This window comes from Pogona vitticeps, chromosome 2 (assembly GCF_051106095.1).
Source record: "Pogona vitticeps strain Pit_001003342236 chromosome 2, PviZW2.1, whole genome shotgun sequence".
In the NCBI taxonomy this organism is placed as follows: Eukaryota; Metazoa; Chordata; class Lepidosauria; order Squamata; family Agamidae; genus Pogona; species Pogona vitticeps.
Genome location: NC_135784.1, coordinates 189,651,964 through 189,668,585, shown reverse-complemented (window position 1 = coordinate 189,668,585; position 16,622 = coordinate 189,651,964). Strand labels below are relative to the sequence as shown.

The window sequence follows — 16,622 nt, the reverse complement described above, 5'->3', positions numbered from 1 at the left end:
GAAACAAATCAGACCAATTCATGTTTATCAAACTTGCAGACATGTTTACTTGTAAATTCTGAATATTGACATTTAAATCTCATGGAAGCACTAATCTTGTGTATTTTTAGGTACCAAGATATGAAATGTTTTATGTATAGATCTGGAAGTTGGGTCACAGCAACTGAACTTCTTCCTTATTAAGTTGAAATGTTTCACTACTCATCCAGGTAGCTTCTTCAGTCTACAGTACTGTACTTGGATGAGTAGTGAAATGTTTCGACTTAATAAGGAAGAAGTTCAGTTGCTATGACTCAACTTGCAGATAACTTCACCTGGATGACTGAGAATCTTCACATATATATTTTTATGTATAGAATGTTAAAATAATTAAGGGGGATGGAGAAAAAGCAGCCCTGAAAATGAAAGTTCTTTTTAAAATGTGGCTTGAACAACAGTTCACTAAAATCACTGCAAAGCAATCAGCTCTCCAGCAGAGCAAGGTCACATGAACACTGCCTAGCAGAAGGAGTTACAGTGGTGCCTCAATTTACAAACATTCCAACTTACGACCAATTCGAGTTACGACCAGCAACAGCCGCAAAATTTTGCTTCAACTTGCGACCAGAGCTTCGAGTTACAATCGGACCTTTGAGTTACGATCGGAAAAAAGGCGGGGAATTCAAACTGCTAACTGTTGGTGGCGAAGAGGCTGCTTCTTTGTAGCTCTTTCGTTCCAGCAGTTAGAGAGAGTGTGATTGGAGGAGGCTTTGGACTGCCTGGTAAGGTGCTGCTTTCTGCTTTTTAAAAACTGCCTGTTTTGGGTGGGTTTTGCAATGTGGTTTTGGGCTGGGGGGGTATGTTTCTGTGCTGTTCTGGGTCTTGCAGCCTTTGTTTCTTGGGGTTTTTTTTTACATTTCCAATGGGTCTTGCAGGGTTTGTTTGCTTTTGTGTTTTTCCCATTTCCGATGGATCTTGCAGGGTTTGTTTGCTTTTTTGGGGGGGTTCCCCCATTTCTGATGGGTCTTGCAGGGTTTGTTTGCTTTTTTGGATTTCCCCCCATTTCTGATGGGTCTTGCAGGGTTTGTTTGCTTTTCAGTTCCCCCCCCCTCATTTTTGATGGGTCTTGCAGAGTTTGTTTGCTTTTTGGGGTTCCCCCCCATTTTTGATTGGTCTTGCAGGGTTTGTTTGCTTTTTGGTTTTTTTCCTCCTGATTTCCGATGGGTCTTGCAGGATTTGTTTGGTTTTTTGGGTTTTTTTCCCATTTCCGATGGGTCTCGCAGGGTTTGTTTGCTTTTTGGGGTTGTTGGGTTTTTTTGCATTTCCGGTGGGTCTTTCAGGATTTGTTTGCTTTTTGTTTTTTTCCCCCCTGGTCCAGAATGGATTAATCGTGTTTCCGATGGGTCTTGCAGTGTTGAGGTTTTTTTGGTGATTTTTCCCCCCAGCCGGAACAGATTAATCGCATTTCAATGGGAATTTCGCTATGGGAAATGGTGCTTTGACGTACGATCATTTCAAGTTATGACCATCTTCTGGAATGGATTAAGTTCGTGAGTTGAGGCACCACTGTATTTGAATGACTGACAGTCGAGTTGCGAGAGAGAACAGAAATAATTCAAATAAGTAAAACATTGCAGTGTATTAATATGACCGAAGACATTTGCAGGTCCTGTAATTACACTCTTTGTAATTACAGTATGTTGGTATTTCAGTACCTTGGTGGACCATATTCTTTATATTACAGGCCTTTATTCCTCCAGACGCAAAACAATGACATCATCCTCACAGTCACAGACTGCTGTATTCTGAGTTGCAAGCCCTTAGAGTTGCAGTACAACAGCAATAGTGATTCCTATTTTAAAAAAATGTCTTGGTGCACCAGGCCACTACACTTTCAGGCCCTGCAGAAATGGCTGTTGATAGTTGATAAGTGAAAGATAAGGGTATAAATAATGTGAAAAAGAGAGAGCCAGGAAAAGAACAGCAAAAAATGAGCTTATCAACATAAGACAGCAACACAATCATCATGGATTTTCCTCCATAGCTTCAATCTTGATTGGCTGTTTGAGCATTTAGAATTATTTTGTTTGTGTTATTAATACGCTTAGAGTCTAAGAAAATCTCTTTAAATATTTTTTGAGAGATAGTCCATGCTTTTGACTGTACCTTTTGAAGCTATACGCTCCTGTAATTTTGAATTCAAATTTGATTCAAGTTCTTATCAGTTACATTTATAGCTAAAAGCTTATGGCAATCACACCCGTACCTTTTCACAAGATGCAATGATATATTTTTAAGCATTTGTGCCTACAGTTTTTCATAACTATAAGAATGTTTTCAGTAAAATTTGACTTGTCACTTTTCGAAGTATTTTGTGCATATGCTTTATTTATCTGCAACCAATTTATCTACAAGCAATCTAGATAAATAACCCTTGTAGAATTAGACAAGCTGATGTTGCCTTGAATTATTGCAATAATGATATTTCTACCTTGATACCCAGAGGAATGTTGTTATGACTGGAAATGATAATCTGATTTCATTCTGGAATTTGCCCTTTTGTGGGATAAATGGTAGTTTTGAGGAAAACTGGCTTCTGATTGTTCCCTATATGTCTATAAAAGTTGTTTAAGGTTCTTATAGAGATGTTCAGGCATCAGACTCCCTCACCTGACAGATGAATGTTTGCTGTGAAATCTGATTTTGGTATTTAGTTGCTTCACTATTTTAATCATACAGTATCGGCTACCTTGAGTTTGAAACTGGAAGGTGCAATTGAAATAGTTCATTAGTACAGAGCTACTCAGAAATAAGTTATGTGGAGATCAGTATAAAGATGAGGTCTGCTTTTTACCTCAGTGGTTAGGAGGACATTAACAGTAATACAGTAATTCAATGCTGCCTACAACTACAGTTAGTTGGAAAGTTTCTTTGCGTTCATCCCAAAGAGCAGAGAGAAATTGTGAGTGCCTTTTGTTAGATCAAAAAGGATAAAACATTTTCAAGTAGAAATCAGAACAGTAACATTCCGTGAAGAAAATGATAACATTCACGAAAATCAAACTAATTGTTACGTATCGAATTTTTCCCGTGCAAAAAAACCTGCAATTCCTCTCTCACTAAAGCTGTCTGAAAAGATAGGGTCCTGAACAAATTAAGTTTACTCTTTAAATGAAATCTCTGCGCTATGCAAAAATCAAGATGTAGTAAATGAACAGCTGCTTGAAATATTGTCTAGCACCACCTAAACTCTCGCCAGCCATGGCTTTTAGTAGCAGGCCTAAAGTTCCTACTGTCTGGCAGCAAAAATGGCAAATCAAAACAACAGTTCTTATATCCAGCAGCACCCTTCAAAATCAGCTCAGTCCAAAAATCTCCTAAAACCCAGCTCTCATCTGCTCTTTCCTGGCTATTCAGGTGCCTCCCTGTTTTGCCCCATTTTAATGCCCCTTGGTGGATGGCGAGCAGGTGTCTTGGATTGCACTGTACGTACGTGCAGAACAAAATATGATGAGCTTTGATAAGCAATAATGGAGAAAAGTCATTTGCAGATTTCTTTGATTATGTTAAAGCATCCCTGAAATATATTATTAATATCGGATCATATGTGATTACTTTCCACTTGATGATTTGCATATAGTAAAGTTCTTGGTCATAGCATTAAAAAAAAGATTTCTTGAATAGTTCCCACACTTCTGTACTGTAACCACAGATGTTCACATGGAATTCAGTCTTAGAGGTGACCTTTCTCTCTCTAATTTATGCAGAAAAAAGACTTCTTGGGAAAACAGTTCTTCGTTGTATTTGTTATAAAGCCAGAGGACTATGCTTGTGGAGGTTCGATCCCATCTTCTATTCAAGGTAAGATGAATGGGATCAAAAGGCCTGGGGAAGACAGAAAATCTTTTGGGTCATCTTGGACAGTGGAACGTTGATATGCTTAGTGGAGCACTAGGCTGAAAAGAACAATGAAATTTAACAGGGATAAATGCAAAGTTTACACCTAGGGGAATAAAACATAGTTACAAGATGAGGCATACGTACTTGGCTCAGTAATACTGTGAGTGAAAAAGATCTTGAAATTGTTGGGGCTCACAGACTGAATATGAGCCCACAGTGTGATGTGACTGCAAAAAAGGCCAATGCTATTTTAGGATGCGTTAATAGAAATATAGCCTCCAAATCCTGCGATGTGTTAGTTCCCCTTTTTTTGGCATTGGTTATGCCTCATCTAGAGTACTATGTCCAATTCTGGACACTGCACTTTAAGAAGGATATCGATAAATTGAAATAAGTTCAGAGGAAGGCAACATGGATGATCAGGGGACGGGAAACCAAGCCGTATGAAGAAATATTGAAAAAGGGTGCAGGTTTAGCTTAGAGGAAAGAAGACTAAGGGAAGATATGATAGCACTTTTCAAATACTTGAAAGAGGGACATGATCTGTTGTCCATCATCCCAAAGTGCAGGACACGTAATAAGGGGCTCAAGTTGCAGGAGGACACATTTTGGTTGAATATCAGGAAAATTTCCTAACTCTTGGAGCAATATGACGATGGAACCAATTACCTCAGGAGCTGGTTTCAAGAAAAACTTGGACAACCATCTCTCAGATCTTCCATCAAACAGGATTTGGGATTTACTGATTTTACAGGTTCCTTTCAACTTCATGATTCTATGATTCTATAAATCTGTGTCCCACACTAGCCAGAAATTTGGGGGAAGGCAGAATAAAACCCAACATCCACTTCTGGTTTAGATTTATTTTTTTCAGTTTTTTACCTCCTGCGCCTGGACACATTTCACTCCCTTGCACAAAAATTATAGCTCCTGGATGCCTAGTTTGAATTTTTTTTTCCATTCCTGGGTGGGGGGAGATCCTTCAAAAATGGACTAACGGGGCTACATGCATTTTGTCCACTTCTTTCTAGATGTAGAATCATAATCTCTTCTAGGGGGACTCTCATAGAGAAAATTAAATATCACCAATATTTAGCATTCAGTTTACCAATACTTGCCAGGGATGTGGTGGCACTGCAGGTTAAACCGCAGAAGCCTCTGTGCTGCAAGGTCAGAAGACCAGCAGTTGTAAGATCGAATCCACGCGATGGAGTGAGTTCTCGTCGCTTCTCCCAGCTCCTGCCAACGTAGCAGTTCAAAAGCATGTAAAAATACAAGTAGATAAATAGCTACCACCTCGGTGGGAAGGTAACAGCGTTCCGTATCTAGTCGTGCTGACCACATGACCACAGAAACTGTCTTCGGACAAACGCTGGCTCTATGGCTTGGAAATGGGGATGAGCACTGTGCCCTAGAGATGGACACGACTCAACTAAATGTCAAGGGGAACCTTTACCTTTACCTTACCGATACTGCTCTTTGAATTTCAAAATGAGGAAATTGAAATCATGTGGTTAACTGTAACACCAGGCATGCAACACTTGGACTGCAGGCCACAGGCTGCTCTCAGGCGCTATCCCCACTCCATGTGCAATGAAATTTGGCAGCAAATTGCACAGCCAAATGTAACACAGGAAAATATGTCACTAAACCAAACTTTTATCCTATGTATAGCATTTCCGTTGTTTTACTTTTAACATACTCTTCCCATGCAATAGAGGTGCCCTCTAACTAACCAGTTCTATCCCATCTAACCAGTTCTCCCCACCCAGCCTTCTGTAGTCTCCCCTTCAAGCCCCACAGCTTGAAGAAAGATGAAGGGTAGAGGGAAGGCCACTTAGCTTGAACTCAAGTGCTTTAGAAACAGTAGCATCTGAATACCATCCTTGGCCCTCATGTTTCTCAGTGGGAGGGGCAAGAGGCAACTGAATCCTGCTCCTTTAGGCATATTTTCTATAATAAGAGGACCCTTTTTTTTCCAATGTAGAGAAAACGCAGCCAGTTGGCAATCCAGGGGGAGATCTCACTTTCTTCCTAGATGTACTAGTTTGCTGGGCTCCCCAGTAGGATAAGTAGCGGGGTTCAAGCCACTTGTTTTCTTGTGGTCCCTTCTCCCTGTGTGTTGACCAGCCAGTGTGTGGATGAGAGACAGAGAGGGTGGGTGAGAAAAATGGCGGATGCCCCTGCTTGCTGCTAGCACTGGCCACTTTTGTTTTAACCTTGCCTGTTGCTGACAAACAGGTTCCAAAAGATTATTACAAAGTCCATGTGACCTTTGGCTTGAAAAAAAATGTTTCCTGTTTCGTTCCTTATAGTCAGTGATCTTGCTTTAATTCCAGCATACTGGTCTTCATTTATTTATACCATGCGTTCTTTTTGTAAACCCACTAACAAACATCTTTATTAATTTTTAAGAAACAGAGAATAGCCATTTCAGTGTTACTCTTTGGCGAGATCTCCAGGCTGGTGAGAGTTTGTATAGTACTGTTCATAATGGACTGTAAACCGTTGCTAGGTGATGGAGGCCAGAATTATACGCATGGTTTAATTAATTCTCTTGTTGCAGGAAGGACCAACCACACCTGGAACCTCCAGCGAATGAAGAGCCTCGAAGTGACCGTTGTCCCTTCAGTTAAAGGTTCCTGGCAGTAATTCTTCATCTTCTCATGGTTAGCCTCAGAAAGATCAGTGAACTCTACTGGGAAATACTGCTTCTCTGTGTGTCACCTATATGAAATCAGTGCAGAGTCCTTGTTGAGCCTGAAATTCTTCCTCCTGCACCACCAACATAAATGTGATGTTAATTCCTATTTTGCATTTCATATGTGGGGTGGCCTGATAGTAATTAATATTGTGCATGGCATAGATGGATAATTTATTGCAGACACCTAATGCTCGTATTTGCTTCAGAAGAGGAGTTTACTCCAAGGTCACAGCTGGGCAGGAAATATAACCATATGCTCCAGTCCCTTTAATTATATCCTCTGCCCCCAGGTGATGCTTCTTCCCATTTTCAGAATCCTGTCTGTTAAATGAAATGAAAGCGGATTTAGCTGGCCTTGAAAAAAAGCAGCTGAATATTTACGTGCCATGGTATAAGTTTGAATGACAAATAGCCACTAATTCTTAAAATAAATTTTATTCATTCTTAAAAGTTAAGAGAAAACAATTCATAGCTGAAAAGGTGATACAATATTGCAGGAAAAAAAATGGAAAGTATAAAGAAAAGAGCAGCAGCAGAGAAATGAAAACAGCAAAAAACAAAAACAAAAAAAAACCCTACAAGTATATCTATATATTGCCTTCTATATAAGGTTACCAAATGTGAAAAAAATATATCCAGGCATAGTTGCTGTCTGTACATTCATATGTTAATAATGTTGTAAGGTCTTCTATCCACTGGATTAATTACTAGTGATAGGCATCTATCTCTCCAGTGTTGTAAAATTGCCTCAAGAGAATCACAATGGCAACATTTAGATTATTTGCTCCTGCCCCTTCCTAAAAAGATATTGTGGTGTCCAGTATATTTTAAACAACACCGAACTGAAGAAGAAAAACAGCCAACCACAAATAAAGTATTTCTGCTATACATTAAAGGGGTCACAGACTGCATGGGGAAACGTTTGAAAAACTCAACCTACAAACGGTATTCAGGCCCACCATAAAAATACAACAAATGTTACGGTCAGCAAAGGGCAAAAGAACCCCCTCAGCACTGCAGGAGTATACAGGATACCTTGCACTTGTGGCCAGGTATATATTGGGACCACAAAAAGAAGCATCCACACCAGAATAAAAAAAACATGAAAGATACAGCAGACTAAAACAACCAGAAAAATGGTTGTTGGACATGAAATCCTGTTTCAAAACACAAAAGTACTGGACAACACCAGCAATCATTATGTAAGACTACACAGGGAAGCCATTGAAATCCACGAATACCAGCAGAGCTTCAACAAAAAAGAAGAAAGTCTAAAACTCAACGAAGTCTGGCTCCCAGCACTGAAAAATACAGCCTGCAAAAGGTCAACAAAGTCTACCCAGCCACAAGGACTGGTAATCACTGCACACAAAAGACTAGCTAACGACACTCAATCACAGTGACAGACCATCTCCCCCACCTTATCACAACAATACACCCATAACAAAAAAAACACCCTATTTCGATAATCACCCAATCTCCTGAAAAGGACAAAAAGCTGATCCCACAACTACAAATACTCAACTATCCCACAGACTACACCAGAACACAAGACAGAGTTCTAACTCCTGTCCTCTGAAGATGCCAGCCACAGAGACTGGCAAAACATTAGGAAGAAAACCTTCGGAACACGGCCAAACAGCCCAAAAAAACTACAACAACCATCGGATCCCAGCTGTGAAAGCTTTTGAGAATACATAGGTTCCTTTTCTTCCTTCCTTCCTTTCTTTTTACTGAGTCAATAAACATTTCCAAAAGTGCACCACTCAATGCTGCTGGACCATATTTAGCAATCAATAGATGTTGTAATTGTAGATACTGACATTTGGCTGCAGTTGGCAGATCATACCTACTTCTCAAGTAGGTAAATGGCAAAAATTCATCATCCTGTCTAATTAATTGGTCTAAGGTAAAAACTCTTCAGTCTGTCTGCAACCTCCATAAAAAGGGCTTCTATCCAATTTTAAATCCAGATTGCTCAATAAAGTTAATTTAGCATGTGAAAATGGATTGAATTGGAATTGATGTAACAATATGTGGCATAATTCTCTTACTGTAGAGATACTTGAAGGAACAGAATCTCTGTCGGCCCATTTAGATCTCTCTCCCCCCCCCAAAAAAAAAACACCATCCACTTGGAGTGAGGCTCCACATAGGAGGTTTCAAAAAAAGCCCAAAATTGATAATTAGACTGTGGAACATAGTTCCATAGTACATCTTGGTACCGTGTTTCATAGAAAATAAGACAGAGTCTTATATTAATTTTTGCTCCAAAAACGCATTAGGGCTTATTTTCAGGGGATGTTTTAATTTTTTTTCCATGTACAACAATCTACATTAATTCAAACACAGTCATGTCATCTGGTTGCTGCACAATGGTGGAGGGTGGGGTTTCATTTAACTGGGGCTTATTTTGGGCAACCAATGCAAGGTGGCCAGCGTGGGGGAGATATGTTGGTGCCTCCACCCCAGTTAGATGTCTGGCCGCGGCATTTTGCACCATCTGAAGTTTGTGTGTCAATCTCAAAGGCAGCCCCACGTAGAGCACATTACAGTAATCTAATCTTGTGACTACGAGCGCATGGACCAAAGTGGTGAGTGCCCCCACATCAAGATAGGGACGCAGCTGGACAACCTGCTGAAGGTGGAAATGAGAGAGCCTTTTCAGTCCTCTCTGCTGTTTCTACTGAAACCAGAAATGACCACAAGTCCATTTATAGTTCCAGGGGTGGAGAGGGTCAAACTGAATTAGAACAAGGTGAAATATGATAATGCAAGCTGTTTTAGAGCAGAAGGAGCATGATCCTCCTTTTTTTAAAGGTAATTTGGGGCAGTGGCTTTGGAAGTCATTTAGAAATGGACAGAGGCCATGGATGTTGCATGTTGCCCATCCTGATTTAGATTTTAGGAGCAAAAGGCATAGTAGAAGAGGGGGGATGGGTTGTGGTTTTCTCCGCAAATATTTAACGGCACGTTTGTTCTCCTTTCCCCCAGGTTCTGTTTATGTTCACGCCATCCTTTTCAGCTTCCTGAGCTTCTTCTCATTCTATCTGGGTGCGCTGGTGGTTGCATTTGTGCAGTACCTGAGGTAGGTGAGGCAGGTCAGCAACATCACGTTGGAAGATAAGCCTCGTTCTCCATTTACCAATGGTGCCTAATCCTTCAAGGGGGGACATGGGCAGGCAAGAAAATGTACAGTTGCTCAGTTCTGTTATGTCTGAGGTCATGATGAGTATACATTGGCTTGGCACTTTTTATCTTTTTCTAGATACAGAAAAAGTTCACTGGACAAGTTGTTTTTATCATCTTCTGTATGTTTTTGCAATCAAAGGCTGAAATCCTTTTTGGAATATAAGCTAAATTTGTAACTTCCCATCCATTCCTCTCTGGTAAACAAAGCACCTCTGCCAGAATTCTTGAGGTGGGGTGGGGTGGAAACACACTCTGTGCCTCTTGACAGCTATGGGGCATCATCTGTGGCACAGGAATTAAAGGGCTAATTTGGTTCATACACCTTCCAGTTGCTGTGGATTCTAGATGAGGCTGTTGTTTCTGGAGTTTATGATGGGCCTGCCTCTTTCGCAAGGATGTGCCACCTTCCTGCTTTTGCTTCTCCAATGTCTCAAATAGTGGGAAATTTGATTCTGTTTCTTGTACTTCATCCATGCCCTGCTAGAAGCAAAAAGTTAGGTATTAGGATTTCAGCCTTTTTATGTTTAGAATCATTCCGCATTCTAAAATACAAGTAGTCAGTTACCTCTTGCAAACTGCAATGCATGGGCATAAGGGTGTAATAAGATGGCTGATTAAACATCTTTCTTCCTGGTTGCAGAATTCGTAGGAAGACTTCAACTGGAGGACACAGGCCTGATGAGGGTAATTTTCTAGTTTATTGTATTCATATCACAAAGTTGGAGTCTTATCGTCTGCCAATATAGCAGGAATCCTACTCATAGTAGTGTTGTGGGGTGGGGCTTTTAACTCTTTTAATAACCCAACTCTCTGGAAAAGACCTTGCAGATAACTTTGAAGTCCACTGAAATCTTTGGCTCTAGAGTCTCTAATGGCTTCCTTGACAAAATTTGTCTCTGTCAGTTGAGCATCCCCAACCTCGCTGGTGCTGACTTGGCTTCTGCAGGCTGTGTATGTGCTGCTGCTGCTTCTGATGCTGGCTCTTCTTCCCTGGGTTGGGTGTTGACATCCTTGAAGCACATTGCCTAGAAGCCAAAGTCAGATCCATGTACGAAGACTTGCTGGTGCTCCTTGAGTCAGAGGTCACCCCATCTCAGAGTAGCAGCATGAGGCAAACCCAGCTTCTCAAACAGAGAGATGCCAGTACTTCAGTGAAGATCCAAAACAGAGATGGCATGCAATAATAACAGCATGGATCCATGGCATGAGCTTCCTCCGAGGTCCCAGTTGGTTCAATGAGGACCCCTTTGGCCATGGAATCTTAAGATGCTAGTGGCTCTCTTATCTTGCCCACAGACAAATAGTTTCATCAGCTAAAGGAATTATCACAGCTGTAGATATTCCCTGTATCTGTAGATCATTATGGTCCACCATAATATAGAATATGCAGCAAAGGCTTAAAGAGTGCAGTAGTAGTGGTGGTCACAAATTTGGGAACGAAATACTGTATTAAAATGACAAATCTATACATCTAAAAGAAAAAATATATAAAACTTTTTGTAGATGGTACTGTATTTGCTGACGTATAAGATGACTTTTTTGGCCCAAAAAACATGCCTCCAAGTGGGGGGTGGCGTCTTATACGTCGGGTGCATTTCAGTTGGGCGAGGAAGGAGCCGCTGCCGCCACCGCTGAGTGAGTGACGCGAGGCCGCACCGGCCGGGGAGGAAGGCAGGCAAGCAGGCAGGCAGGCGGTCGGTCCAGATGGAGGGAAGGAAGCAGGGTCAGCCGCTGGGCTGCCCACTGCTCTGCGCCGCTGAGCCAGCTGCCCGCTCACCCGCCGCAGCCGCTTCCCCTCCTCCTCCTCCTCCACTGCCGCCGGCCGCATCCCCTCCTCCTCGCCCTCCTCCTCGCCTGCCATGAACTTCCAGGGCAGGCCCGGGCAGAGCCCCGGGCAGCCGGCGGCAGCGCCGCAGCAGAGCCGTCCACTCTAGAAATATGGTACATAACACCAGAGAAATTAACAAAAATGTATAAAAATGTTTCTAATAAGTGCTAGAAATGTGAAGAGAAAGTTGGGAGTTTCTTTCATATGTGGTGGATGTGCAGTAAGGCCAATGACTTTGGGAAAATGATTCATGAAATGGTAGAGAAAATTTTATGGGTTAAAATTGCTTTAATGCCAGAATTTTTCTTATTGAATATTTTACCAGTTATGCTCGAAAAAACAAGACTTACCTGACTTTACACCTGGTAACTGTAGCAAGAATTGTATATGCCTGTAGGTGGAAGACTACAAAAGTGCTACCAAAGAAGGAATATATTGAAAAGATTTTGGAACTAGCAGAAATGGATATTCTGACAGATACACTAAATGATAGACCAGATAATAATAAATGGGAACCTCTTTACACCTGGATGAAGGGACGTGGTGGCGCTGTGGGCTAAACCGCAGAAGCCTGTGCTGCAGGGTCAGAAGACCAGCAGTTGTAAGTTCGAATCCACGCGACGGAATGAGCGCCCATCGCCTGTCCCAGCTCCCGCCAACCTAGCGGTTCGAAAGCATGCAAATGCGAGTAGATAAATAGGTACCATCTCGGTGGGAAGGTAAACAGCGTTCCGTGTCTAAATCACACTGGCCATGTGACCACGGAAAGATTGTCTTCGGACAAACGCTGGCTCTATGGCTTGAAGAGCGGGATGAGCGCCGCCCCCTAAAGTCGGACACGACTGGACAAAAATTGTCAAGGGGAACCTTTACCTTTACCTTTTACACCTGGATGAAATCTACACCAACTTAAATAGAATAGATTAGATTAATACTATGTTAGAGAGTACAAGACAAGATTAAATGAATTGAATACATTGTAATAAATCACTCTGGTTACAATGGGTAGAAAAGTAAATACTATATCCTATATCCTCTCTATATAGATATATATATAGATATATTCCCTTCCATGGAAAAATGCCCTGGCCAATTATACCTAACCTGCTCCTTCTGCTTTTACTGCTTTTACTTCCCACCCAACATCCTGTGTGTTCCCACCCCCTTGGGCCTGGGGAGCTGGCAACATCCATATAGTGCTCATTTCCCGTGCAGCTTCCCTGGGCAAGCCCAGGCTGTAGCAGAAATCGTCTGTTTTCCTGGGGTGGGGTGGGGGCTTCCATGACCAATCAGAATTTTTAAAAAAGACTGTTTATTTCCACTGTAGGATCTGGGACCGTGGCTGCCTCTCATCCTATCGCTGCCAGCACCCCCGAGGGAAGCAGCTATGGAGCAATTGGTACAGTAACTCTTGATCCAAGGGACGCTTTTACAGATATAACTGTGGAGCCTGATCAGGTGGTAGATACATTGTATACTGCCTAAAATGATAATTAAAGACATCTTATGAAAAGCTGTGGAACGATGAGAGTACTAGTTGAAAACAGGATGCAGAGTGAGGTGCAGAGGGGTGTCCTCAAGTGCCCTCAGGGTTATGGATAGCAAACGGCCTGTCCTCTAAATAAGGGGTAGGGAATAGCTGCCCCAGTATTTTACTCCCATAATATCCATGGCTCAATGTCTCCATTGCCATATCTCTGTTCCCCTCTTGCTTTGCCTCTTCTGTTGGAGGCTGCTTGTTCAAGACGTGTCTTGAGACAGCCACTCCAGACATTGGCCCCCCCATCTTTCCCTGTCAGAGGTAGGCAGGAGCACACACCCTTGGGAGCTGCTGTTTCAGGCGCCTTGCACAGTTTGAAATGGTGGCTCCCAAAGTGGCCTTCCTGTGCTTTTCCCAAGGGGAAGCGTTGGGCAGGCGTTGAGAGACTCGGAGAACTGGGGTGATAGGCTGATGTCTCCGAAGGATGGGTGGACCCATGGATCAACCCCTTTGGGAGAGTCATACAGTGCTCTTGAAGGGGATTCTGCAAGTGGCCTTTCCTATAAACCTTGAGAAACAAACCAAACTCCCCACTGCCTTTCATACAATGTTTTTTTTTCCCTCATGGATTTGAATCCAGGTTGCGTTAGTTTACTCTCCCAAGACATGCAAATGTTCCTCGGCTATTTTCCAGATGAGTCCGGTTCCAGTGGAGGACAGCAGTTATCCTCTCTGGATCACAAACCTCCGTGTGGCTCCGACACAGACAGCTCAGTGGAAGAGGAAAGTGACTTTGACACCATGCCTGAAATCGACAGTGACAAGAACGTAATCCGCACTAAGGTATCTCCTGCAGGTCATTTGAGTAAGGACTTTCTCCTTCGGTATATCCCACCCACTCTCAGGCCTGCACTTGTCTGGGATGGGTCGTTTGTGAGCGTCTGTGGCATATGAAGCACAGCAGTCAGCAAGCTGTAAGATTTAGGGAGCCTTGTTGCCATGGTTACCGGGGATGTTTGTGTCTCTTGGTACCCCTGCAGGCTCTTTTTCTGTGTTGGAAGGACGAACCTCTCTGTGCCACAAATACCTGGGGAAATTCAGCTCAGATGGATGCAGGGGAACAATCTATGATTTCAGAAGGGAAGCTGTTGTCTGTGTGATGATGCTTACCCAGGACTGCTTGCTTAACCAATAGATTAGGGGGTGGGGAATTAGGGAATGAACCCCATTGCTTGGTTGTGTTGCTTTCTGAAAATAATTCCCTACTCATTACATTTTGAAGTACTCTGCATGACACATTTTTAAAAAAGTTAGGTGGTCATTAATAAAGTGCTACTTTTTAGTTACTATGGCTACCAATATTTTTGTTGTTGTTGTGCATGCAGTCAGAACTGATTTGTAGTGACCCTAATAGGACTTTCAAGGTAAATGAGATTTTAAAGAATGGTTTTGCTGGTCCCATTCCCCCAGTGAGTTTCCATGACCAAGTGGGGATTCGAATTCAGGCCTTCTGAGCCTTAGTCAGTCACTCCATCCACTACACCATATTGGGTATCCACTACTACCAACACTGCTACTGTATTATGATTCTCTCCAAAAGCAACATTTCAGGAGTAACAAACAGAAGTTATTCCCCCCCCCCAAAGCCCATATTCGAATATTTCAGTAGTCAATTTGTGTTTTTTTTTTTTGAAAGTAGCAATATTGCTAACATCATTACCCAAAAAAGTAGTACATAACAGTAATATGATTACCCAACAAGCAGCATGAGTAATTTTATTAGTAATACTTTACCATATTCATGTTAAGTTTATGATTGGAAAGTAAGTTCAGCAAAACCTGAAAATAAAGTATTACAGGTGATTCTGTTCTAAAAGAGCTGAGCAAATTTTGGTGGTCAAACCTTTGTGCAAAAGAGATTTGGTCAGAATCCAGTTGATTAGCAATGGAGCATAAAACTCCAGCAGCATGACTCTACCTCCCATCTCTGTCATAGAGGCTTCTGGACAGACAATAATTGTTGTACTGCTTCTGCAGTGGACCATTGCATGAACAGAAGGAAAAAGAGAGGACTTTACCTATTAAGATTTAGATGAGTATGAATATGAAGAACAGAATGAGACATTTCTTACCTGTTCCTTCCTTCTTTCTCCCTCACTGTTTATACTGAAAACAATTTTAGGCTGTTCTCAGTAACTGTGGTTCATGCTCAGTGGTTTAGGTATCTGACTGCGGAGCTAGAGGTTGGGAGTTCAATTTCCCACGGTGCCTCCTGGGAGGAGAGCCAGTCTGTGTGGCCTTGGGCAAGCTGCACTGTCCCAGGGCATCCCCAGAAGAAGGGAATGATAAAACCACTGTTGAGTTTTCTCTACCTGGAAAACCCTGAAAAAGATGGGCGTAAGTCAGAATTGACTTGTTGGCGCATCATGATGATTATGTTCAGTAAACAGCTCTGAAGCTTGATAGTTCTTTAGATCATTTCTCGCTCTAATGATTACCCTCAAAGGCTGGAGGTAAAATAAATCAATTGCATCAATTCAAGCAGCCAGGGATGCACTGTTGACTTTATGTTGTGTACTGAATGCATGTGTGCCTATGGAACACAAACTGATGAGTTTATAAAGAGCTAAAACATGGAAGATTTATCTTCATTTCTTTTCAGAGAGCAGGTTTTCTTTAATTCTCTATAATTCTTTGAAAGGCTTTTGACTTTTTTTTTTTACCTTCTGGCTAAGTACCATGGTGTTCTTTTGTATGGCTGCCTTGAGGGGCGGGGCTCAGGCTTTTGGGGAACCCATTTGCAGTGCATGAAAGCATCACAACACTGCAGAATTCCTTTTCTCTCTCTTTCTAGATGTTCCTCTATCTGTCCGATTTGTCCAGAAAAGACCGGAGAATTGTCACCAAAAAGTATAACATTTATTTCTGGTAAGTCAGAGACAGGTAGTCTCTCATCAGCTCAACATTGGGCCTTTTGTCCTACGCCTTTCAGATTAGGCAACCAACATTTTCTTAATAAAGCAAAGCAAAGTGTGCTGCTTATATAACGCCCCATAGAGCTTTAAGCACTCTCTGGGTGGTTTACAAGTTAATTATGCAGGCTATACATTGCAATCCCCCAGCAAGCTGGGTACTCATTTTACCGACCTCAGAAGGATAGAAGGCTGAGTCAACCTTGAGCCGGCTACCTGGGATTCAACCCCAGGTCGTGAGCACAGTTTTGGCTGCAGTACAGCGGTTTAACCACTGCGCCATGAGGCTGCTATGATTGGAGGTTAAAAAAAGGAGAGACAGCCCATCCCACTACCCATTCCGCTATCCCCTATTTTCTGTGTGAAGCACAGGCAGAATGAGGGCCTCCAGATGTTGTCGGACTGTAGCTTCCAACAGCTCCAGCCAACATTGCTGGTAGTGAGAAATGATAGGAAATGCAGTCCAGTAACATCTGGAGGGCTGCACTCCACCCACCACTGCTTTGTTTAATGGAAGGCGGGATACGATGCTAGAGAATCGTCTTACTGGATGATACACATACAGTG

At 42.2% G+C, this 16,622-nt stretch overlaps 1 protein-coding gene across 5 annotated transcripts in view; it reads left to right on the top strand.

The window, feature by feature from the left end:
- The window catches only part of SIDT1 (SID1 transmembrane family member 1), a 74,573-nt gene that overhangs the window by 29,650 nt on the left and 28,301 nt on the right, over window positions 1-16,622 (top strand). For 4 of the 5 annotated variants that reach the window (XM_072991711.2, XM_072991710.2, XM_078386738.1 and 1 more), the window contains exons 7-13: window positions 3,747-3,840; window positions 6,446-6,517; window positions 9,578-9,671; window positions 10,416-10,459; window positions 12,931-13,002; window positions 13,778-13,926; window positions 15,938-16,011. In XM_072991711.2, the coding sequence (XP_072847812.2) occupies window positions 3,747-3,840; window positions 6,446-6,517; window positions 9,578-9,671; window positions 10,416-10,459; window positions 12,931-13,002; window positions 13,778-13,926; window positions 15,938-16,011 (599 nt within the window). Of the gene's footprint in view, window positions 1-3,746; window positions 3,841-6,445; window positions 6,549-9,577; window positions 9,672-10,415; window positions 10,460-12,930; window positions 13,003-13,777; window positions 13,927-15,937; window positions 16,012-16,622 lie in introns of all 5 variants that reach the window. The other variant, XM_078386739.1, reaches the window with a different exon arrangement.